At 33.9% G+C, this 24631-nt stretch overlaps 1 protein-coding gene across 2 annotated transcripts; it reads left to right on the top strand.

The window, feature by feature from the left end:
* The first annotated feature begins 113 nt into the window (after nucleotides 1–113).
* LOC117321387 lies at nucleotides 114–18902 on the top strand. Of its 2 annotated transcripts, XM_033875830.1 has the most exons (12): nucleotides 115–660; nucleotides 1540–1620; nucleotides 3244–3327; nucleotides 3558–3603; nucleotides 3955–4102; nucleotides 6157–6294; nucleotides 8494–8635; nucleotides 10749–10904; nucleotides 11198–11406; nucleotides 14214–14346; nucleotides 14876–14946; nucleotides 16249–18902. In XM_033875830.1, exons 1-12 carry the CDS (start codon nucleotides 576–578, stop codon nucleotides 16909–16911), a joined length of 1956 nt encoding a protein of 651 aa, XP_033731721.1. In that variant the 5' UTR covers nucleotides 115–575; the 3' UTR covers nucleotides 16912–18902. The 2 variants fall into 2 exon arrangements, with proteins under 2 accessions (XP_033731722.1, XP_033731721.1); XM_033875831.1 differs by lacking the exon at nucleotides 1540–1620 and having other exon boundaries at nucleotides 114–660.
* Nucleotides 18903–24631: the final 5729 nt, after the last annotated feature.

Genomic DNA, 24631 nt, shown 5'->3' on the forward strand with positions numbered 1-24631 from the left:
TTAGGTAGTGCGAGTCAGTAAGGGGGAATCCCCTTTGGTATATATATAAGGGAAATGCCCAAACCAGCTCATTCAAATCACAGGGACACGTTACATTAATAATGTATGAATAAAATATATGGGGGGTCGATATAAACATAACACAAGGGACGAAGCTCCGATTCTGGAAATCCCAGGGCGCCAATTTCAAATATAAATTAACAACACTTACTTTCAGTCTTTTTTTACGGGAATTGCTGCTATCGTTTCGTTATAAGTTATAATTTTCACACATATAATCCTTAATTGTCCATCTGTTCTCATACTCCCCATTTTAAAGCACTTTGTCGGAAGTTTTTAATATTCCCTCCAAAAAAGTGATGCTATGGACCGATGACTGATATCGTGTCTTGGTGAGTAATCGTTAATTAATCGCTTTATGTGTGATCAGAAAATTATCAAACGTATTCCATAATTAGGAAAGGCCTTTTCTAAGTAGATTGTGATATGATATATTCAATGATACAACATTTCTGCGGACCTGCCAAGGTGTTGCGCAACTTCCGGTCCATAGCATCACGTGTCCCTGTGTTCAAATGGAACATCCTACACAGATAACTTCACACAACTTAGCGGTACCCGACAGTGCTTCAAAAGGACATGGAAACACTACCCCCAAAGGTAAGACGATCAGACGACTTTTCTCTTAGAAAAAAAAAAGAAAAAAAAGTGAAAGAGAACAAAATATAACTGTCAGACTGTTTCATTTTTTATTACCTGCTATGTTGCAATCACCTACAGGACGCCTACCTGTCAATTTATTTCCATTGTATTTTCTCCCGTAGTTAATTTCACAATTTCATTTGAATCACTTATGGTTAAGTTTGGATATATATCATAAACCTTAACTCGATGAATATTAAAAGAAAAAATCTACATGTATTAGATTTTACGTGATAATGTATACGGTAGATACGGGTACTAGATTATAACTTCTAATGTATACTGTACACACATTTACTACATTATATCTTCTAATGTATACTTTACACACGTGTACTAAAATATAATTACAAATGTATACCGTACACACGACTATTAGAATATAACTTCTAGTATGAACTGTACACAGGTATACTAAAATATAACTTATCATTTATAATTTACACACGTGTACTAAAATATTAACTTCTAATGTATACTGAACAGACATTTAGTAGATGATAAATTATAATATATACTGCTTTCATTATACTGGCCGCTAAAAATACCAAAATAGCTATTTACATATCCCGTGTTGCGCGCCTCGGAAGATACGCAGATAGCTACTGCTATTCATTTCCGCCATGAAAATGAAATAAATCAATTCAGTTCATAGATTTATATCGGGGTGATTTAGAATAAAAACACAAAGGACATATTCATTTTAAAATTTCTATTTTGTGATTACTATATACTAAATATAACTATATAGTGTTTTGTTTTCTAGATTAATCAAATAATTGTGTATGTATGCATGCTTGTTGGTAGTATATTTATATATTTCAATTTATTTCAAAGAAAACCATGAAAACAATGATGACATAAAGGATGGAAGGCTTTTGCCTTCCGGTCATGGCAATCCCAAAGGAACTCATCAAGGTATTTGTCTAACTCTTAGCCTATTTTGAAGAGCTTTGCCACTTACCTTCAAATAAATAAGGAGTCAGAAAGGTATGCAACTGACTATATGGACGACTCATCAGTCTGCTTAGACTTTTTTTTACGGATGAAGAAAACTAATTAAGAAATGATGTTTGTTGTTTATAATATATTTTGTTAATATGTTTTACGACATGTCTCAAATCGGCGCGGTTCTCAAAAGTAAACACGGATCTGCAGTGTTTTGTGAACATCTATCCTGTTGTAAGTATTTCACTGCCGATATTTATATTCACATGGGTAAAACTCTCAAAATACGGCTGAAAGATGGATTCAAGAGTCACCAGCATGTAAGAAGACTGGAAAATATTAACAGGGGTGTTAGATCTGATCACATTTAGGCTGCCAGCAGCAGACGACAATCAACAACGTTAAAAACATAAGTAGATATGCATAAACAACAAGGACTTGACGCAGAGCAAGTGAACTGACTGAAATCTTAAACAGCACACTCATGTGAACCCATAGTCTGTTTAATATTCCTCAGATCAGAGAGATTTATGTTTATTATTGCATTAATTCACATTATAGATATAAGGCATGTTTGTACAATTAGGTTAAAATGGGCAATACAAATTAAAATACACTATGTAAATTAAGGTAACATGCAAGGTGATTGGTTTCAAGTTAATATTTATCTATAGGTGACATACTTCCAGTGTTGAATATTTCATCTCCTGTGAGTCTGGTTTTGATCATAAACCAGGTAATAAAGATAAATGCTTCCATTCTTTTGTAAAATAACATTTGTTTACTCTGTGTGAGAAAATCCTCATGTATTGGAATTCTCCTGCTTGAGATTGTTGTTTTCCTTTTTTATTCTTCTCATACTTGATTACTTTGAATGATGAAAAAAAGACATGCACCTGTTAGTACCTACTTTCAGCGCAGCATGCAGTACAGCTTATTTGTTGAAGTTATACAATTAAAAACAAATTCTTAAAAAAAAAAAAAAAAATGTAAAATTCCCATTCATTAAGATTCTTCACTTTTACTTGTTATTTCATTCATTTTGATGAATTCTAATAAACATCATTTATGCGTTAAAAATCAGGAATAATTCACATTAAAATATGATGGACAATCATGAATGTTAATGAATTTGTTAAGTTATTCATAAAAGTTCGAGATAGGCATTTGAAGAATGTTCATGAACAGCTTTTCATGAATCAAAAACTACCAATATTCTTAAAAAGTTCATTTTTTTTCATAAATTCATGAGAGTACAGGTGACGTAAATAATTATAATAATTGGAAGTTGTTGTGTTCATGTCATGGAAATCTTAAAGGATTTCCTCTTACTCATCACGGTATTTGACTAAATCTGAGCCTTTTTTTCAAGAGCATTGCCAATTAACTTCAAACACATTTCTTACATAATTTTAGAAATCTAATTTATACGCATGTAGCAAAAAAGACATTAAGGTACATAAATGTAACTAATCATATTGCAAAACCTTATATATGCCTTTATCAAGATGTCTGTTTGCAAAATAACTCGCTTATGGAGTTAGGAATAATTACGTACTGAATAAATGGCCAACATTAATGTATATTTTAAAGATGACGGTAACACAAAGGACCAGTGGTTGTGCGCTGACAGTCATGGGGATGATAAACCTGTAATTCATCTAAAGAGTCAAAAAGGTATGTAACTGACAAAAAACCTGATAATGGGTCAAAATTCCCATTTTTTTTAATTATGAATACATATATTATATAGTTTTATATAGATTTAAAAAAAAAGACTTTAATATGTTTATGCAGTCTGAGATTGTGTAGATAATTTTAATATTCTAAATAATTTTGTGACAAATGTTTGCTCTTCTTGAAATTTTCAGTTGTCTGAAACTGCTTATTTCCTTAATTTGTTTCAGCTGAGAATGTCAGCCCTCCACAACAGAAACACAAAAACAAAGAGAAGTATGTTTGGAATTCTAGGTTTATCCTTTTGCCATGCCTTTCTATACGTGTTTGTTATATTTCAGCTTATGTATAACTTTAAAATAGTCATTACCTATATCCTTTCAAGTTAGTTCCATATCGCATCCAACTTGTGCCTGTACTTCCATTTGTCACCAGGTTAATTATAATTCCAGGCCCTAAGCCAAGCAGCTAATAGGTACATATAAAGCTTTGATTAGTAAAATGAACTTAATAAATAACGCTATATTGTTTTATAAATAAAAAATTGACAACCAGGTAAATAGCTATTCACACCATGTAGATATCTATTCTTAATCAATTTAAACATGTATATTGTTTCCTTTGTAGACCATTGCCCGTGGATGTTTCCAAAGCAAATATCATAGCTACTCCAAAACAAAAGGATGACAAGGTTAAAGATTGTTTTCGTTTTATTGACAACCTAAAGCAATCCGGATACCCTTCTGGAGTGGAGCTCGTTCCAGATAGTGGAAAGGTAAAGGTTGTTAGCAGAATGCATGGCAAATATTAAATTTGATAGTATGCTGTCTTGGATAATTATTCCGAACTTCATGAATAAAATTAATGGTAAACATTACTCGGTCAGATTGATCAAAACTAAATTAATAGTGTAGAGCTTGTATTAATTACCACACACAATGTTGCGTTGTAAAGTGTTTAAACAAGTCCAAAATATACAAAAATAGATAGTTCACCAAATTTAAGTGTAAGTTCCTGATGGTTCCTAGTTCCATTCAATTTTGATCATTAAAATTACTGATTGCTTGTGTACATATATTTGTTTCTAACTTCTGATTGGTGAATAACTTGGTTTCTCCTTTAACTTATCCAATAGGATAAATACAATACAAACACATCAATGTATTTCACAGCGACAGAGGTACAGCATGATTTAATCAAATCAAATAGCATTTGTAAAATATAATCTTGCATTTCAATCCCTTTTCAGAGAGTTATGCCACTTTTTATATGAAAAGTTAGTTCATTTTGTGAGGCTATATGCATTCACTCTGTTCACAACAGATCTTCTTAAAATTGTGTGCGATTGGCCGGTACAATATAGAGTTGTGTCCCCTAAAGTGGTTTTGGTGTAGTTACGGTATGCTCCTTTTATACAAAATAAACACAATTTAGCTTGGATCAGTTTTTACCAAATCCTTTTTTTAATATGTTGGGAATGGCCAAAACAATATGAAGTTGTGTCCCCTACAGTGAATTTTGTTCGACCCTTTCAGAGAGCTATATACCCCTTTAGATCTAGTTTGATGACATAGCATGTACCATTTCTGGTGACCTTATGGCATGGCGCAACGTCCGTCCGGACGACGGACCCATTCACTCAGATATACTTGTGGGGTGTGAATTAACGATTAATTATGTGCAAATATCTTCGTCGCCTATAGGAAATTAAATTTAATGTAAGTTTTTGTTGTTTCTTATATTTCATCATTAAACCTCACTACGCATGTGTTTTTAGCGACGGAAGGAACGGAAAATAAATGTGATGTCCATATCAAATTAAAACTTGTGCTTTGCGCCCCACAAGTTCAAAGATAAAACACTAAACACTACACCCAATAAGTCGATCTTGTCTTTGATTAACATCGCTGCTAGTCTCAATTGGATTTGAATCAGATTTAGTTAGAAAGATCAATTGTTGAAGGGGCAACATATTTTGCAATAATTGTGACTCTGACTTCCCCTTGGGTGATAGGAGTGTGGTCCTTTTAGTCACTTGATATCCCCACCTAATAACCATATATAGCATCGAAGGGCATCAATATTTATATTGTAAAAATAGGCCCTGAGGTCTTTCCCCGCCCATAGGGACTTAAATTTTAAACCGTTGAGATCCCCAACCTATAACCATAATTTATATAGAATTGTTTGGCATAAAGAGATAAACACAATCATGTCAAAAAATTAGCCCTTGAGTCTTGCCCACCCCTAGGGACTTAGGTTCATGGTTATATGTTTGGTTGTATCTTTAAAGCAGATCCCCACGCCATTACCATATATAGCACTGTTAATAAAGTTATTAATAAAATGAACATGAACATTATTTTAACGTTTGGTAAAAGTGTACCAGTTGAGCAATATAGCCCCCTGGGCTTGTTTTTTGTTATTTTTATTTGAAATTGTTGTCACAATTGACATGCTCAGGTAGAGTATCTTAGTTAGCCTCTGAATAACAGGTCCATTTGTCCATTAACGCATTAGGATTGAGGGGGCAGGCTATTAGTCAACCATCCTGGCGATAGTTGTAGTTTTGACTGATATCCTTGAAACTTGATAACACATTATACTCATGATATGGAGTTCTTCTTTCCCGAACAAAATTTTGATTTGATTATTTTTGCAAGAGTTATTGCCCTTTGTTCATTTCAGTATTTGATTCTTGTCTGGCAATTTCCTACATTTTTGACAAATCTTTGAAACTTGGTAGGCTTTATACTCATGATATGGTGTTTTCCTTCCTGGAAAAGAATTTTGATCGAGTGAACGTTTATGCATATAGGCTTTTTTCAGCTTGACCTTGGTGAAGACAGATTGTATGAAGAAGGCAGAGACTTTACAATTATGGATACTTTTAAAATGGGCTCCAACGCACTTAAAGTATGTGTGGTGAAGGACATACGGACAGGACATGTACATGTTCGTAAGACGGTAAGTCAGAATGACTTCCCCTTATTGTCACACTGTTTATTTTTTAAAACCCATTAGCAACCTCTGGCTGGCTGTGAGTGTAATGAAAATAGTTATTAGGCCCCGGCATGGGTGCCCTATAGTATTCATGGTGTCCGTCTATACATAACTGCATACATGTATATCACCAATTAAAATGTTATTATAAGAAAATTAACCCAAACGAATCAATTCGATTTTGACAATTGTACTGTGTTATTGCTATATCCTGCAATGTACAGGAGGGATATTTCTCGAGCTTCACATGTAGGTTCCCCTTCACCCATACTTGTGCCCATTTGATAATGATTATTATCAGGAAAATAATACGGCCGAATACAGGCTATCTTAGATTTTAACAATTGAGGTTTGTTAACAATATTTTGTTTTGACATAGTGAAGCAAAATTGGTCAGAGCTACACATTAGGAGTCAATTGACAAGGGTATTGGGTCACAATGTCAAATGTCGAGGTCAATTTTCTAATGAGTCCTTTTAACTTAAGAGCGATGTTTAGCTCACCTGGTCCGAACGTCAGAAAGATCCCTGGGGGAAGGGGAGTATATATTGCATAAATGGTGGCTGTGATCTCCCCTTGGGCCAATGGTGCTGGGCCCATTAGAAATAAGTCCTTTTAATTGTTACTTGCGTTTTTGAAATCGTTGAGATTCTTAACTCATAACCATATATAGCATCGCTGGGCACCAAGGGATGACACACAATCATTTTATTGTAAATATAGGCCCTGGGATATTTTCCCACCCCTAGGGACTTAGTTTATTGTTATATTTTTGAAACCGTTGATATCCCGGTCCCCATAACCATATATATGGCATTGTTGGGCATAAAGAGATAAACATAATCATGTTGAAAAAATAGGCCTTCGGGTCTTCCCCGACACCTAGGGACTTAGTTTCTTGGTTATATTTCTGAAACAAACGTTTGAGATCCCCACCCCATAACCATGTGTAGCATTGTTTGGCATCAAGAGATAAACACAATCCTGATGCGAAAAAAGGCCCAGGGGTCTTTCCCTACCCCAAGGATCTTTCCCACTTAAACACAATCATGTTGGAAAAGCGATCCCCGGGGTCTTCTGAAACCCTTAAAGAGTTCGGACATCGTTTCTGGGTTATATCTTTAAAGCAGTTTCAGTGATTACATTTTTAATAGATACAATATACATTAAGTATTGTTTTGTTAGATTTGTGTTAGTATTATTTAGCTCAGTATTTTTTCACCTCGAACTTCGAAAAATTATAGAATGAAAGTTTATTTTGGAGCAGTAAATCATGCACAAGTTTCATGTATGCAATATCACCTACATGTGTCATAATTAACATTAACTGACGGAGTTAATTGAAAAGTTGGAATCACAATAATTGAAATATAATGTACTTATGATTATAGTATAAATGTCATCAACATCTTCATCACTTTAAGTCCAAATGTATTATATGTATTATGTTTTTATAAATCTTACCTCTCACCATTTATTGTTGACCCTTGGAAATCTTCATCTGAATCACTTCACTGAGTCTATCTTCTGTTTGATATTGAAACTTATTTACATAACTTTCAACATGCAGCTATTGCTAGGTTGCACATAACTTAGTGTTTGATAGGGCAATTGATACCGATTCATAGCGGTGCAAAATATCCACATGCAGCCACAGCAAACCCAATTCAACATGGGAAAGTTGTGTATTGGTCAATCTTAAGTTGGGCCACAGAAAAGGGTTTCCATTCATACAGACTTAATATATATGAATATTTATGGGGTGATTAGATATCAAAAAACGTACTGTAAAATCATATTGAAGCTATTTTTATAATATATTGTTTACTATATATATATATATATCTACCAAAATAAACGTTCAAATAAGTCACAATATTCTTAGTTAGAAATAAACCTTATGCCCAAGGGTAGTCCTCATGGTGTCCGGATTCATACATGTAATACGGCCTCGGTTTGATATTTAAAAAAAAAACAAAGAATACGTTTAATCTTTCATTCATGGTTCAGATTAACAGCATGCCATCCATGTACTTCTGTAGGTCATGAACTTAATTATTATCGGTATTCGAATATTGTTAAAAACTTTCAATATGGTGACACATACAAGTACATTATTTATATTTATAGCATCACTTTGTCTATATGTCTTGCTTATTTCAGATCAGTCTATCGGATTTCAGAAAAAATGAAATCCAAGCAATGATAGATCTACAATCTGTAAAGGCCACATTTGTACCGGAGCCCTACCTCTTTTATATCAGAGGTAACTCAGTCCATATCCATATGGAGCTGATTGAAAATGGTAAGAAGCAGATAATCTTCATAAATATACTCTCTTGAATAAGGCCCGATGCCCCTTTGAAAAAATTCTAGAACAATTAAAGAACTGTTCTAAAATCGTTCTTGGGCATGTGTTCTAGAACTGTCCTTCATGTTCTTGAACAGTTTCAGAAACTTATCCAGAAAAGTCAAATGAGACAAAATGGTCCCGACAGGTCTATAACTATTCTAGAATTGACATTTGGAACAATTACAGAACATTATTTGTTATAGAATTTAAGTTATGGAATAGTGTTTAACAGATGTCATAGAATTGTTCTTGGCTGGAACAATTATAGAATATAAAGTTTTTGCAACGATTAAAGTTCAGAAACTGTTCTAGAACTTCAAGAACTGTTCTTGAAAGGCATTTAGTTTTTAAGAACAGTTTTTAGTACATTTCTTCAAAAGGACACTAATAGAACCATATCATTATTCAACACCTTGGCTGTACATGCTCAAGAACCTTTCAGAGCTGTTAAAGTGTATCCGGAAAAAAAACCCGATATCCAAATGTATTATTCTATGTAACCACGAAAGAAGAATGTCGCAAACCGCATAAAATCGGTTGGTCGAGTGCCGAGTCATGCCCTCAAAAGAAAGGCTTTATAATGTAAATCGTTGCATGTTATAAACGGCCCATTTTTCAAATGTTATACATGTTACAACGACCCGTTAAAAAGTAAATTATTCAAATTCTGCATGTTATATACTATCCGTTATAACAGAAAATTAGTAAGATGATCCACGTTATATTTGGCCAGTTATAATAGAAAATTAGTACGATGTTACAAGTTGTATACGGCTTGTTAAAATACAAAATATATGGCCCGTTATAATAGAAAACTATACGTCCCTGGTTTCGGTAGCACTTATTACTAATTCACAAATATAGCTCAAACGATTTATTCAGCATTTACATAATTGTTGTCTTATTCGCATTAATTGCAGGCACGTGTTCACGTTTGTTTCTATATATTTCCTACATGTATATCGCGGCTCTGAGCTTTTAAACTTGTGACGTCACAGGTCAGAGTATACCGAAAGGCGGTCAACGGCTTTGGGCTTCATATGTGTTTTCGATAACTAAAACTAAAGTCGCTATGAAAGTCGGATTTTTAGTTTCATCATAAATCACATTGTTTAAACTTAACATAGAAAATAGTTCCATTCAGGGTACACTTTAAGACCACCAGGAGTTCACGAGAATCAAATCATAGATGGAAGGATCTTAAGGAGTTTTACCAAAAGTGTGAATTTCATTACCCTGGGGTCTCACGTATACCCCTTGGGGAGCGGTACACTTTACTTTAGTTTATATATGTAAATCACATTTTTGACTATCATGTGTTGAATTTCGAATGGAATAATTTTGAATTGGTTTGAATAAGCAGGATGGGAGGACAGTTTGCTGATATGCACATGTTGGCCTGACTGACTCCATGGGACTGATGGGTGTGGTCAAAAACTATCAAATCAATTGAAATATTTCAAAACTCTGACAGCTGTCGAGTCATGGGTCAGATACACACATGTACTAGTATTTGGAATGTATTTTTGCCAATTATTAAGAAACCCGTATATATAGTATTGGACCTGTGGCATGCTGGTTTGAAGGTCTACAAAGTTAATGACGCTGACCTACATTCAAGGTCACATGGGTCAAATAGCCAAAAATATCTGAACAATTTCCTATTAGCCAAAACGTGACGACACCTGACACCGGCTCTGTAAAAGCATGCTTGGGTGATCATGAAGTGCTATTATTTTGTTCATAGAAATAACCTTGACCTTTATTTCATGTCCGAGAGGTGAATAGACGAAACTCTTTAAACATTATCTCAATAACCTAGAGGCTCAAAGTTCCTATATTTGACCTGTAGCATGCTGGCTTGATAGGCTACACAATTTATTCAATTGAATAAACCCAACCTACTGTGACATTTGAAAGAAGTGGTAATTAAATTAGTATCTGCATAAATGACTGGGATCAACTTCAAAAACTGCTCTGGAAGCAGGTAGGTAATACAGGATCACTACGCCATTGTTTCCATAATGTTTTGCATTGATATGTTGTTGTTCTGTCCTCTTTACAGGGACTACACTGAGGGAAGTGATTGATTTCAAAATTAACCGCATTCGTTCATCGTATCGCCATCTCGTTAGGCCATTGACCCTGTTCATACTCCATGAAGTAATGTCTGCTGTCTTGAAAATGCATGCACGCCCCTGGACACACAATGGTTTACATGGTAAGTTGGTAAGAATTAAAGGTATAATCATGGATAAGTTGACATGAACATCACTTCTATAAATATAATTTGGGCATCCATACATCATCTTTTGTACCAGTTAACTAATTTAGAAGCAGAATTTTAAAAAAAATCCTACTGATTTTACTTGCATGTGATTCATTTCCTATATCATACATTTACCATTTCATACACATTTCCATTTTTATTTTATTTTTTTTTATGAAAAGGGGATAAATATTGTTTGTGATGCCATGTTAAAGCACGTTGATCAATGTGATCTTTTTTGACAGGTGAAAACATCATAATACAACAACATGGTAAAAGCATCAGATGTTGTTACCTCATCGACTTTGGTGAAGCAAGTAACTTGATGATAAATGAAGACGAATACCAGAAGGACAAGGATTATCTAGCCATTCTAGTCGCAGGCCTGTATACAGGCAAGCAGTTAATACATGTCTGGGATTTGCCTTACATGAGTTGGAAACATATTCTCATGGTAAATTATTAAATAAGGACCCTGAATTATGCCTTGAGTCCGAGTCCGACTTGGATCACTCTGTCACTCAATCTCTCGGTGCATCCATCTGTCTGTCTATCCAAAAATTAATTTCCTGACTAATAACTTTAAATATTCATACATTATGTATATATATATGTATATATATATATGCATTGACTGATTTTTAAGGAAATTTAATCAAGATGTTAAAACAAATACTGGGGTCAAATATCAGGATTAAATGTGAAGGTTATTAGCTGAAAGTTTTGTGGGTTTTTTTACAAATAGAGATTTTGTTTAATGTGACATCATGAAGCAAAGTTGGTCAGAATTTAACAAGGATTCATGCTTAAGGATGTACAGCTGGGTGTAGACTAAAGGTTACACCCATGTGCACTGCGAGTGCACTCCATTTGGACTTGGAGTGCACTCCGTTTGGACTCCAGGTAAACTTGGAGTGCACTCCAAGTGGACTCCGAGTCTACCTGAAGTCCTATAAGACACCATGTCTACCCCAGGTCTATAATCAGACTATATCATATATATATTAATACTTTGATGCTTTCAATATAATTTATATATAAATAAATAGATTGGTACAAATTACTGTTGTTCTATTGATATTACTATTAACCTTTCTTTAATCTACTAGAGATATTTTATTGTTAATATTTGATTGTCAATACATGGTAATAATGCGTACATGTTAAATTTAAATTTATTAAGATCCATGAAAGACAGTTATAAAATGTATACGTTAATCAGGTTTCTATGAAAGTTAATTGCTTCTTATTTCATATTTGATTAAAATCTAAGTCAATTGTATTTCATTTTATTAAGGAATTGAAAATTATTTCAATTACAAGATTTATTACTCTACATATATCATGACTGTAAAGGAAGTTTAGATAATGTATCTAAATTATGTTATTGATTATTCAAAATATTTTTAATAGGACATTCTCTACATGAAAAGAAAGCATAAATTCATATATGTACTCAGTTCAGGCAAGTAATTATAAAATAAACAAAATCATTTTAGTTTATATAGGTGATATTTTTTTTATGTATCATTAGAAAAATATACATTTTCAACTGTACATATTTGCGAGTATTACCTGGTTAAATTAATATTCTGACATAACGTATCCGCAATTATGAAGTTCTGAACTACCCATAATGAATGACAGAATCTGTTTAATTGCTATATTACTGGCCATGCATGACTGACTCTGGCCTGACACACCTGGGAACTGTGTTTTATGAACCAGCTACAGGTACTCTCCTGTGTTCACAGAAATACCTACCGGTATGTCAATTCTGTCGCTGTATGGCTTCAAATGATAAAGCTGTGCAAAGCAGGGTGTGTTATAACCTCAGGCCAAAGTAAAACAAATTAATTCCAGTGCAATTTCAAATGGTATAATAAATGTAAATTCACCATTTCCAAAAATCAAGCTATAGCATTATACCCGTAATTAGTACACAATGTTCTTGTCCAGGAACAAGATTATAAAAACTGAGGAACATTTTGCCTCTTGGCAGTTGGACACCAGCAACCTATCTACCATTTTCCTGTAAAACCTTTTCCTGTAAAACCGACCTATAGGAACTACATCGTTTTCTATTCCCATTCAGTAAATATCTATCATAATATGTGTCACTCATGCATTTAATCATATGGAATAGACACAGATAAAGATTTTTACTTATATAACTGTTGCAAGAACTCCGTGTATGACCAGGATTTAAAGAGGCAGGTATAACAAAAAAATATAAAAAAAACTGTTAATCAATATAAGTCATTGGATCCGTAATATGCTATCAAGACGATAAAAAAAAACTTTCTTTTGTATTGTATATGAAGATAATAAGATCAATATAAACTGGTGGAAGTAAAGTATTTGAAATATTAAAAACAGTAGTACACTGTGTTTCGAATACAAGATAGTTGCAGTACACATTCAGACTCTACATTTTGAGAGACCACAAACAACTTTTTTTTGGGGGGGGCGGGGGGGGGGGTGGATCTTATATAACTGTTAAAAAAGAACTCCATGTATGACCTGGATTTAATGAGGCAGGTGCACTAGAGCTGTTAAAACATAATATGTGATGCAGCACAATTTTCAAAACTGTATCCCATGAAAAATTCTGTTTTTGCTTAAATGTCTGCAAAAAAGGAAGCACAATTTTTGTTCATTTTTTTATTTATTTTCATATTTTTTTTATCGGTTTCAAGAATATAATCAAGAATGTTTAGCATTTGTAAAAAAAAATCATATAAATTAAAGTCTCCCAAATAATTCTTATTGAGGATGGTGATTTCTTTTTCGAAACCTAAAAATGTAGATCAAAATATTTAAAAAATATATATTCCTAAATGGTACTTTTTCTTAAACTTTGTCAAATGATAGAACCAACCCTACGTTATGAAAATCAAAAATAAATGATAGGTTGCTGATGAAAATTTTGAAAAAAGGTCAAATTTCAAGGTTGGACTCAAAGGTCTTTGTCCAAACGGGATCTCGGATTATTACTCTGACCATTCTTGGGTGACGTTTCTCGGGTTTATATAAAAATACAAGCTTACAAATGAGTGTTATACTGATATATACATTTCATGCCATTTCAGGTCATGTCAATCGTTAGTTCATGTATTTGATATCGAGTACTGATTTTCTGTTATTGAAGTTTCTCATGTTTATTTAAATTCTTCTCGGTACATACAACTATACATTGACCATACTGCTAATGAGTATAAAGTCGGATGTTCTTTAGTGATCACAGGTTTCTTGTTTCAGGAGTCATCGCTCTTCCAACAGCTGTGTGCATCTGAACAAAATGAGCTACTTGACATCATTAACAGGATCCTAAATAGTAAATCTCAAACAGATAGACAACAAATTCTTGAGTATCTTCAGCAACAATTCATAGGTAAATTTATGTTTCTAACTATTTTCTATTTAACTTCAAGATACAAATGCATTAATTATTTCAACATTGCCTTTATCAGTTGCAATGTAATCATCTAGGTTAATTTGAGGAAACGATGTGTGTTATTTTGACTATGGCCTTGACTAGATTATGTTTAAACATGGGTATACATCTACATGTATAACTGGATAAAAATCCGACGAGTTTGAAAATAGCAACTATTCATTTGAAATTTGAAAGTGTGGTGGTCTAAACGTTACTACATAATATACTTGGAAAATAATATTTTTAAATATCAGTCGTTGAATTAACATTTGAAACAGGTCAGATTTAGTAGTATGGGATGACCATTCGATCGTTTTGTCATAATTGTTCTCACTGACAAAATGTGGCTGATGACGGAGGCCGAAATGGTTAAAATTGACTGAAATATAACACATATAATCTGGTCATTTTAAGGGCCACTTGCCTTTTGTTACTTAGAGGAGATAAGTTTGTTTTGGTTTAAAACTTATTTTTTTCATTCCAGACATAGACATGGAGACTATGTTCCAGGCAGTCAATCCTATACTGTTTCCGCAGGATCCTGTCCAAAGTCCTGTAAGTTCTAGTAAAATGTGCATTCGAATGAAGTTTTTAAAACAGATTCTATATTATTTACTTCACAGACTTTTTTTCATGCGACCAACAGAAACTACATTTGTTTTAAAGAACATCACTCAAATCATAATGTTTAGCTTACCTGATCTAGTGATCTGTAGGAAGGAAACTATTTAGCCTGAAGCATCAGTGGGTGAACGGGAAACAATTTTGATTTAACATTTAATTTTGTGCTCAATAGCTTAACTATAGTTTATATAAGGAAATCACAGTTTTGACTATTATTAGTTGGATTTCTTTTGAAATTAATTTTAGCTTGGGTATACTAAGCAGTTTTGGAAGGCAATTTGATGGTATGCAAATGCGGGCCTGTCTGACCCACGCGGGCTGTTTGGCTGAGGGTCAAAAAAGGTCAAATGGACAAAAAAATTTCAAACTGGCCTAAAATGGATTGATTTGGCTGAATTGATATAATTGATTTCTTCTTTAAATTTGAGCAATGGATATTGCTCATAATTGAATCGAAGCATCCCTTTTGGACAGGAATGAAAAATGTACAAATGGTCTAGCCAAAACGTGTTCATTTGTCTGAATTGATATACACAACTTTATCTCTGAAACTAAGCAATGGCTATCGCTCATATTTGACTGATACATGTATCACCCTTATGGGATGGGAATTCATAATTGTACAATGAGAGAATTGGCTCCCCCAGGGGCATGAGAGACCGAGTAAAAAATGTTGATTCGGCTAAATTGATATAAACACCTCTTCTTTTAAACTATGAGAATAATAAGAAGGATATTATTTATAGTTGACTGACAGCATCCCTATATGGTGGAGCCAAAAGGAATTAATTTCAATTCATGGATCAATGCACTTTTTGTAATAAAAAAAAAATCAACTTAATAACAAAACAAAAATGTAAATGTAAAAATATATGAACATAGTAAGAGGGGCGACACACACTGATGCATCATTCGAGTTTCATATCTCATGAAACCAGGTGATCGATAAAGGTCTTATGGTCCTCTGGGCCTATGGTGTTTTTTGTGAGGGTTTTGATTTGCCGTAATCTCTGCCATATCCAGGTGGTGACAAAACTTGAGACATTGTCTCATTAAGCTTGAAATTACTATATGATTATATTAAGCAATAGCAAATATAATGATGCCTTTTTTGAAGAAAAAAAGCTCTTTACCACGGTCCCATAAGAAGTGACGAAGCTATTAGCCTTCGGCTTTCAGTTGTTGCTTGTAATGATAACCTAATACTCAAAATTGATTGTTTTCTACTGATAGGTTCGTTGCGAGGCCTCGACAACCCACACTTCTTCCAATTGGGCAAATTCGTCGTCTACGCCAGAAATCAAACTGTCGACGTCTATAACAAGCAGCCAAGGTCAAGCAGCTAAATGTTCATGGGGTAATAAAACCAAAACCACTAATGACCAGGAGCAAAATCACGGCACCCCTCCAGCCCCTAGAACAACTGTCGAGAGGGCAGAGAAGGTTCTGAAAACAGGTTGTATGCCTTTATTGCTGCCAGCAAGAAGAGCTTGGGGAGAAAAGCAGGTGGACATAGGCTCAATACATTGGCCACCACAAGACTGGAAGAAACTAACTGGAAAAGAAAAGCTTTATGAATTGGTGTCTGCCGCCATTACATTGGATGGAGGAGATACTGCCACGACAAAACCAAACATCCCTTTCCTTCTCGACAAATACAACATGCTCTGTTTACCAGGAACTGACATTTCCGATATGGAGAGCAACGCAAGGATGTCCAGGTACTTAAATTTACTGGCAATAAGAGAAATTTATCTTTCCGAAAGTCATACCACATGCCAGCTTAACCTACTAAAGCAGGTGGAAGCTACTTGGTTTGAAAGGGATAAAGCAACAGATGATATCACCAGTCGTCTGGATTCAGCTGGTGTGGATCTACAATTGGGTGATATTTAAACAACTGACAGGAGTTTGGCAAGAAACACCCAAGTTGAATTTCACATTGAATGAACATTCCAATTTAGAAGGAAATTGATGATTTTCTTTTCATGATTGTTTTTTTAATATGTTTTAATCCAGATAGAAGAGTTCTTTTGATTTCGGAGAGTTAAAGTATCCAATTATTCTGATTTTATTGGGGTGTTTTTGTATTTTTTCTTGTAGATATTTCGTTCCAGACATGTTTTATCTTTGTTCTTTTAACGTAAGATGACCATTCTTGAATAATACATTATGATTCTCTAATAGGTTTTGCATGTCGGCATCTGATGAGCTTGTGTTTTTTTTTTCAAAATCACTTACCATTTGTTTATCTATTTTTTTTCTGGAAATTATCTTCTTTATTTTTGACATTTTCAATTTATTTATTTTTAAAATCAAGAATAAAAAAGAGTCACAATATCAAGTTATTTTTTTCCGAAAACTTTCTGATTTAACTATTTTTCAAGAAAATGTTGCTATCAACTTTCTATTTTGAACATTTGAGTTCCTGGTTAACTTAACCTATTAGAGAATTAAATAATGACCTTGTAGTAAAAAAAAAAAAGAAGATTTATAACGTATCAGTGTAAAGGTGATGCAAATCCTACATGTATTTTAATACAATGTAGCTAGTAACGATGGAGTTCGACGGGCGTAGATTGTTCCGCCTCTCAGAATCAATGGACGGTATCCATCCTTAAACTAATGGATGTTTTTTTTAATTCTTAGAAACACTTGAACCAGCTAAATGACATTTCTCAGAAACTTTCCATGACCTTATAAGCACCACAGTAATAAACTGTATGGTTACTCGGTGGGCTTGAGTTAGATTCGCTGATATATTATAAGTCTTCTTCTAATATTTCGATATTATGTAGGATGTTTAGGTCCTTCATAAGAAATGTAATAAATTTGCCAAGAAAACAAAAATAATACATTTTGGTATACACGACATATTTTGATATAATTGGGGAAAATTACAAGGAATTACCCACTTACGACAAAGTTGGGGTAAGGATATAGCGTTATGTTTATGTGTGATTTATGAATTACCTGTATTTGCATTACTTTCATAGGTTTACGATTTGCCCATGCTCTGGCAAGTCAATATTGAACTAATAGCAATCATACTTCAAACAATGTTCAATAATCGCGAACGAGTTTGTATTCGCATGGTGCAAAGTAAATGAAACGTCAACATTACTATTGATAAAAAGACGTTTTGAAGATTTTGACCAAATATATATTGGTCAAGTATGAGAATTCCTTGAACGAGTTCGTGTTTAAGGTTGCGAAGATCAAGGACACTATCACAGTTACATTAAATGTGGTTTCTCTACCAGCCCTCACATATAAAACAATTAAAGTTGGATAAAATTGATAGTGTATCAAAAACTAATTAATTGTATTGAAAATACCCATTTTTACCATTAATTAGTTTTATTATTTTTTCAAAAGAAATTAGTTCATGTACATATACTTTTTTTTATCTCTTATGCATTAAAAACTGACATTTACATTTTATAGTAGGAGTAAGGGACTAATATTTTGTAATAATACCAACCGGAGTAAAAAAATAGAAAGGAGAAAAAATTAAAATAAAAAAAAATAGGAAAAAAACAAAATGATGGCAATGCTTTGTTATTGAATGCATTTCCTCCTAAAAAATCTTTCGTTCAAATTTTATCATTTTATTTTGAATGTCATTGCTATTAATATATGTTAAACAATAAACTTCTATTTAATAGCCATTATTTATTATAAATTAGACACAGATAAATCACAAATTTAATTTTGATTAATAACCAATATTGAGTAACTGTGTTAAAGGCAATAATTCACAAGTCAATATGCAATGTATAAATGTTTGGTTATAAAAAAAAGAAGATATTTTTGTTTTGTTTTGAAAAAAAAAGATATATAACAACTGTCAATAATTCAGGCATAATTAATAAATACTGCTTCTATATCCATATCATGTTTATTGTATTTTGTTTTAAATGTATTTTGATATTTGCAGCACTTGTTAATTGCATAATAACAATGTACTTCATAAAATGGCCAATAGCATACATTTACATGAATAACTACAACTAGTTATATACATAATGATGCAAGAGCACACTTGTCATTGTCTTCCACCCAACACGTAAACTATGTAAACAAACCTTGAGTATGTTCCGGCGAGCTAACATTTCCGATCATGTGATTTTCAGCTACTGTTATTTGCAACAAGCATGCTTGGTATTGCTAAAGCAATACATGTCCTTTACCGGCCCCCGCTAAAGATAGTTTCTATGACCTTGGCCTTGACCAAAAACCCTGCAACTTCACCCATGGTTACTTATACTGAAGTTCAAACTTTCACTAAGAAATCTCGAAGCATGGTTGAGAAGAGCGCACTGAGTAGATGGACTGACAGGGACAGAAATAAGAAGTTTCTCTGTTAAAACACAGTTGAAAATATGTATCTCTTTTCCCTTTTATGACCCGGTATGTTGCCAGGCCGTTGATCCACAGTTGTTCTTTGGATGTTTTTCCCTACATTTTCATTATCTTTTATAATCCTTTGTCAGTAGTTTCATTATTTTCTCTACATTGGTGCAATCATCTTGCTGCGTCTCCTCAATTCTGTTTTGTATAGGAAGTTTTGCAAGTGCATATTGTTCCTGAACTTGTTTCTAGTGGTATTCTTCAACTTCCACAACGGATTATGTCATGAAAGGTAAAAGTTATTAGTTTTCTTTAACTTGACACTGTACTCTCCATACATATGACACTATTGACAGATTGACAATTCACAACTTCCCTGTACAATGAAAACTGAGGCCATTCATAGAAATGTCCGCGAATTTGACCTTGCAGTCCACACCAAGCCCAACAATACCATCCATGGGGTGCTGGTGACACTTTAAGATAAAACTAAGACCATTGACAAATTAGGTGCGATCTACCACATTAAATGTGCTGATCTGTCCATCGTCCTATATTGGGGAAATGAAGAAGCGGTTGTACGGACATCAAAGTGTCTCTTCTCTGTCTCGGCCTCCAGACTGGATCTCAACAAGGACAGAGGACGCCACACCCTGACCGCAGCCTATGTCATCCTTGTTCAGCCACATGACTTTGACATGACTAAACACCACACAGCCTGTTCCCTGTCTGCAGGGCTGACGAAGCCTGCATGATAGAAGGCGAAAACTACCCGTGAGTAGTAATATCAGTTGAGTAAACCTGTTTAAAAAAAAAAAAAAAAAAAAAACATCTGTTTATGATGTTTTGATGTCCTCGACTAATTTTCTATGTAAATTTAAAGTGTTGCTATATATAATGGTGTTGATTACACAGTACAACGTTTTAATTTTACGGTTTGTCCAAGAGGAACCTGCTTCACTGTTCACTGTTTCCACCTTTCACAAAACCATGTAAGTAATATTAAGTAATAGAAAATGACTCCGTGTCTTTTCAAAAATTGTCATTGTTTATCTAAAGACAAGCAGCGTAGTTCAATCACCAGCAAAACTGTACCAATTACCCTGTCACACTATCGATTTATCTCGAATGATATTTTTATTTATATTCCTTTTTTTTTTTTTTTTTTTGCATCAATGATGAAGTTCTTATACGATGCTGTATAAGTACATAGGACTTGAGGATGCATAACTAATGTTACTTTTTACGATGAATTAATAATTCCTCTGCCATACTATATGACTAACTCTCTAATATCGACCCCAGACTTATAAACTCCATATATATATGTTGATATACCGAACTAAGATATCCCTTTCTGTCCTGCTGATAGTACCCAGGCAAAATATCTTGAGGTCAATTGAGGTCAGACCTGGAGAAATATTGACCTGACATTTTACATGGATTTGACCTGAATTGACATGAAGACATTTTGCCTGTGTAAGATTGTGTTAGAATATCTTTTTCGCACGTTCCTTTTGTACCTTTCTTCGTTCGACACAATCATGACTGGCCGGAAAGATTTAAAGACTCGTTTGTGTTCTTACTATAAATGACGAAACATAACAGAAAAAAATGAACATATTAGTTATTAGTCATACAAGTGCGAAACAGTTCATGATGTCCCTATCATCAGTGATGAGTCATTGAAGGAGACGATATAGATACCTTACGGCTGTTTTGCGTTCAAGGTATTGCAAGTGAAGAAAGATAGGAATAGCATGCAGCTATTACTTTCTTGTAAGATCATTAGTAATGCGTGACATATAAAATGGTTTCTTCCTCATATGACTCGTCTGTGATATTAAGACGCGTTACAGTTGTATTCTCCTTCTTTGACTAGTCAGTGATGTAATGGAAACCATGCATCTCTTGCGACCTTCGAGGACTCGCCAATGATAAGGACATTACACAACTGTTTCCTCTTATTACGCATCCGTGGTTATGGGGATACCATAATATCATTTTCTACTTTTTATTTATTATCACCCATGCCAGGGACGTCACCTGCTATGACTCCTTAAAAAATATAAGAGCAGAAATTGATTCCTCTTCGTAATAGTTGTTATTGATGGTATCGGTGCATTGAAGCTGTTTCGTCCTGATAAGACTGGTCAATTATGAAAGGGACACCACTCAGCTGTATCTTCCTGATAAAACAGGTCATTCATGAAAGGGACACCACTCAGCTGTTTCGTCCTGATACGATTGGTCAATTATGAAAGGGACACCACTCAGCTGTTCCGTCCTGATAAGACTGGTCAATTGTGAAAGGGACACCACTCAGCTGTTTCGTCCTGATAATACTGGTCAATTATGAAATGGACACCACTCAGCTGTTTCGTCTTCTATGACTCGTAAGTAATGGTATGGAAATCAAATAGCTTTTTTCATCTAGGAATCGTCGCTGATGATATGGACATCGTGAACTTTCCCTTTTCGTAGGACTCATTATTAATGTTAGTGACGCTATACAGCTGTTACATTCTTCCAAGAATCATCATTTATTCCAAAGGACACAATGCAGTCGTTGATTCTCCCGCAGACTCGCCAGGCATGCTTATGCCAAGAATTGAAAATGAAATATCTGAGAAAGGAATAGCATTAGTTATGCATCATTACGCCCGGTCTACACAAGAAAATCATATAACAACTTCATCAATAAGTGACGCCTAATAAAGTAAGCAATCTAAATCAAAACTTAGTAGAAAATCATGAGCCGGGCCGGCGGATATGTATCGAGAATTTGTTCTTGAATTCGTTTTTTGATTCCTAATACTTTGAAATGGTTAACCTATCTCAGTTGTATATTGATTTTAGATGCAAAAATTGCCTTTATTGTGAACCTCAAATATGAGGTACACGAATTACATTGATAAGGTACGATCATAAGTTACATATATCTCCAAACGACATAGTAGATTTCAGATTAAACATGACCTTTGTAATATCCGCTTCAAGTTCAATGATAACTTTAAATTGGATCTGATAAAATAAAATTCCAATGCAATTAATGAATTAAAAGGTCATTGTTACAGTCAAAACTGAATTTACCTTTAAAAGAAGAGACAACATATGGTTGAAACGTTGAGGTCAGAATTTCATGATTTAGAGCTACACTTATAAAATGGAAGTCTCCGCTTTTAAAATTAGGCTTATCGTTTTAATGGTGATTTATTACAAGGGGCTAAACCCTTACTGCGGAAATGAACTTGATAATGTCTACTTCATTAATGAACTCGTATAAACCTGGAGGTTGGTCATTGCAATATTTTACATTTAGGTTCTGGTGTTTTCTCTGTGGAGACCAACATTTTGATGTTGCCACGAACAACTCATTGTGCTATATGCATGTTTAAATGGTCATGTTTTCACTAAAAACATTTTGTCGAATGACCAATAATTAAGGTCATCGACCAAAGGACAATACGATCATCCAGACGAAGTTTGTGAGTTCTTTTTCTGACAAGTTAAAGTTGGTAGGAATTATAAGGTAAATGAGCACTGCCCCAGTTAATCGGGTCAAAATCCCAAATGGCTACTATCCTTTTTGTTCGCAATTATAAAGGATATCATAATCAGTCATGCATATAACAGTGGTCGCGATGTTTTTTTTAATGGAATGTCCACGTTCAGCATTTGACAGTGGCTATGATGCGAAATCAAATCAGTGATCTGTTATTTCTGAAAAAGTAGCAGATCAATATATCTACAAAGCATTTTTTTTTTAGAACTATGCATCCATATTGGCTTCTCAAGCTTTTAGCAGCACTCTTGAGGAACTCATCTCTTCACTCAACAACCTACAGATGTCTCCCGTTCGTATATAAGGTGTCTGGTAATGTGGCTTTCGTTTATTTGTACCATATGTAGGATATTTTCAATTATTATATAGAAAAAAAATTAAAAAAAAAAACCTTTCTAAAACAAAATATAGACAACTAATTATTGGAACAATGTCGCAAATGTATATCGGTTGAAGCCTAAATTGACTTGTTTAATGTCCTAAACATAATCTCAGTAACCACATATATAAATAGTGTGAATAATTGCAAGATAGGTAAAGCTAACCGACCTTGTTCTATTTGTGGTAGACACAATTGTCAATTAGTGTTAAGTCTGAAGCTTGTATAGTACGTGTTTTAAATGCCGCATCAATTTCTTTACAACCACTAAATTGTAATAGGACATACTTTACAATGTATCAAATGCAGACAAACAATATATACAATTTCATTTGCTTAATAAAAAAATATATACTTTGTGAACATGAAATACACCAAATACGTTTATTCCATAACTAAGTGATTTTGTGTAGGTTTTCATTGGAGAAGGATGCATTTCCGTCACTTCCGGTGTCTATAGAGACTGTGAGATATGCTGATCTTGACAAGGTAATATTTTTTTTTCAGAATTGATTAATACGTTTCATTTGAATTTGATTTTGGTTCAAACCTTCATCAAGCGGCTGAAGTTGATGTTTCAATTTGCTTTAGATGCAGGACTATGCTGAAACTGTTGCACTTAGGAAGCATCCATTCATAATGGTTATTACTAAGAATGACACGATTGTAGAGTGGAACTTTGCCATGGAGATGGCACGCCATATGGGAATCGAGGAACAGGAAATAACAGATTACGGAAAATTGACTTGTTTAATGTCCTAAACATAATCTCAGTAACCACATATATAAATAGTGTGAATAATTGCAAGATAGGTAAAGCTAACCGACCTTGTTCTATTTGTGGTAGACACAATTGTCAATTAGTGTTAAGTCTGAAGCTTGTATAGTACGTGTTTTAAATGCCGCATCAATTTCTTTACAACCACTAAATTGTAATAGGACATACTTTACAATGTATCAAATGCAGACAAACAATATATACAATTTCATTTGCTTAATAAAAAAATATATACTTTGTGAACATGAAATACACCAAATACGTTTATTCCATAACTAAGTGATTTTGTGTAGGTTTTCATTGGAGAAGGATGCATTTCCGTCACTTCCGGTGTCTATAGAGACTGTGAGATATGCTGATCTTGACAAGGTAATATTTTTTTTTCAGAATTGATTAATACGTTTCATTTGAATTTGATTTTGGTTCAAACCTTCATCAAGCGGCTGAAGTTGATGTTTCAATTTGCTTTAGATGCAGGACTATGCTGAAACTGTTGCACTTAGGAAGCATCCATTCATAATGGTTATTACTAAGAATGACA

The sequence above is a fragment of the Pecten maximus genome, unplaced genomic scaffold, assembly GCF_902652985.1.
Source record: "Pecten maximus unplaced genomic scaffold, xPecMax1.1, whole genome shotgun sequence".
Classification (NCBI taxonomy): Eukaryota; Metazoa; Mollusca; class Bivalvia; order Pectinida; family Pectinidae; genus Pecten; species Pecten maximus.

Excerpts from the sequence above, each read along its gene's own strand:
- LOC117321387 (XM_033875830.1), top strand. The coding sequence starts at position 576 with ATGGAACATCCTACACAGATAACTTCACACAACTTAGCGGTACCCGAC. Across the intron at positions 3,328-3,557 it reads TCATCTAAAGAGTCAAAAAG|CTGAGAATGTCAGCCCTCCA; the intron begins GTATGTAACTGA and ends AATTTGTTTCAG. Across the intron at positions 8,636-10,748 it reads TATGGAGCTGATTGAAAATG|GGACTACACTGAGGGAAGTG; the intron begins GTAAGAAGCAGA and ends TCCTCTTTACAG.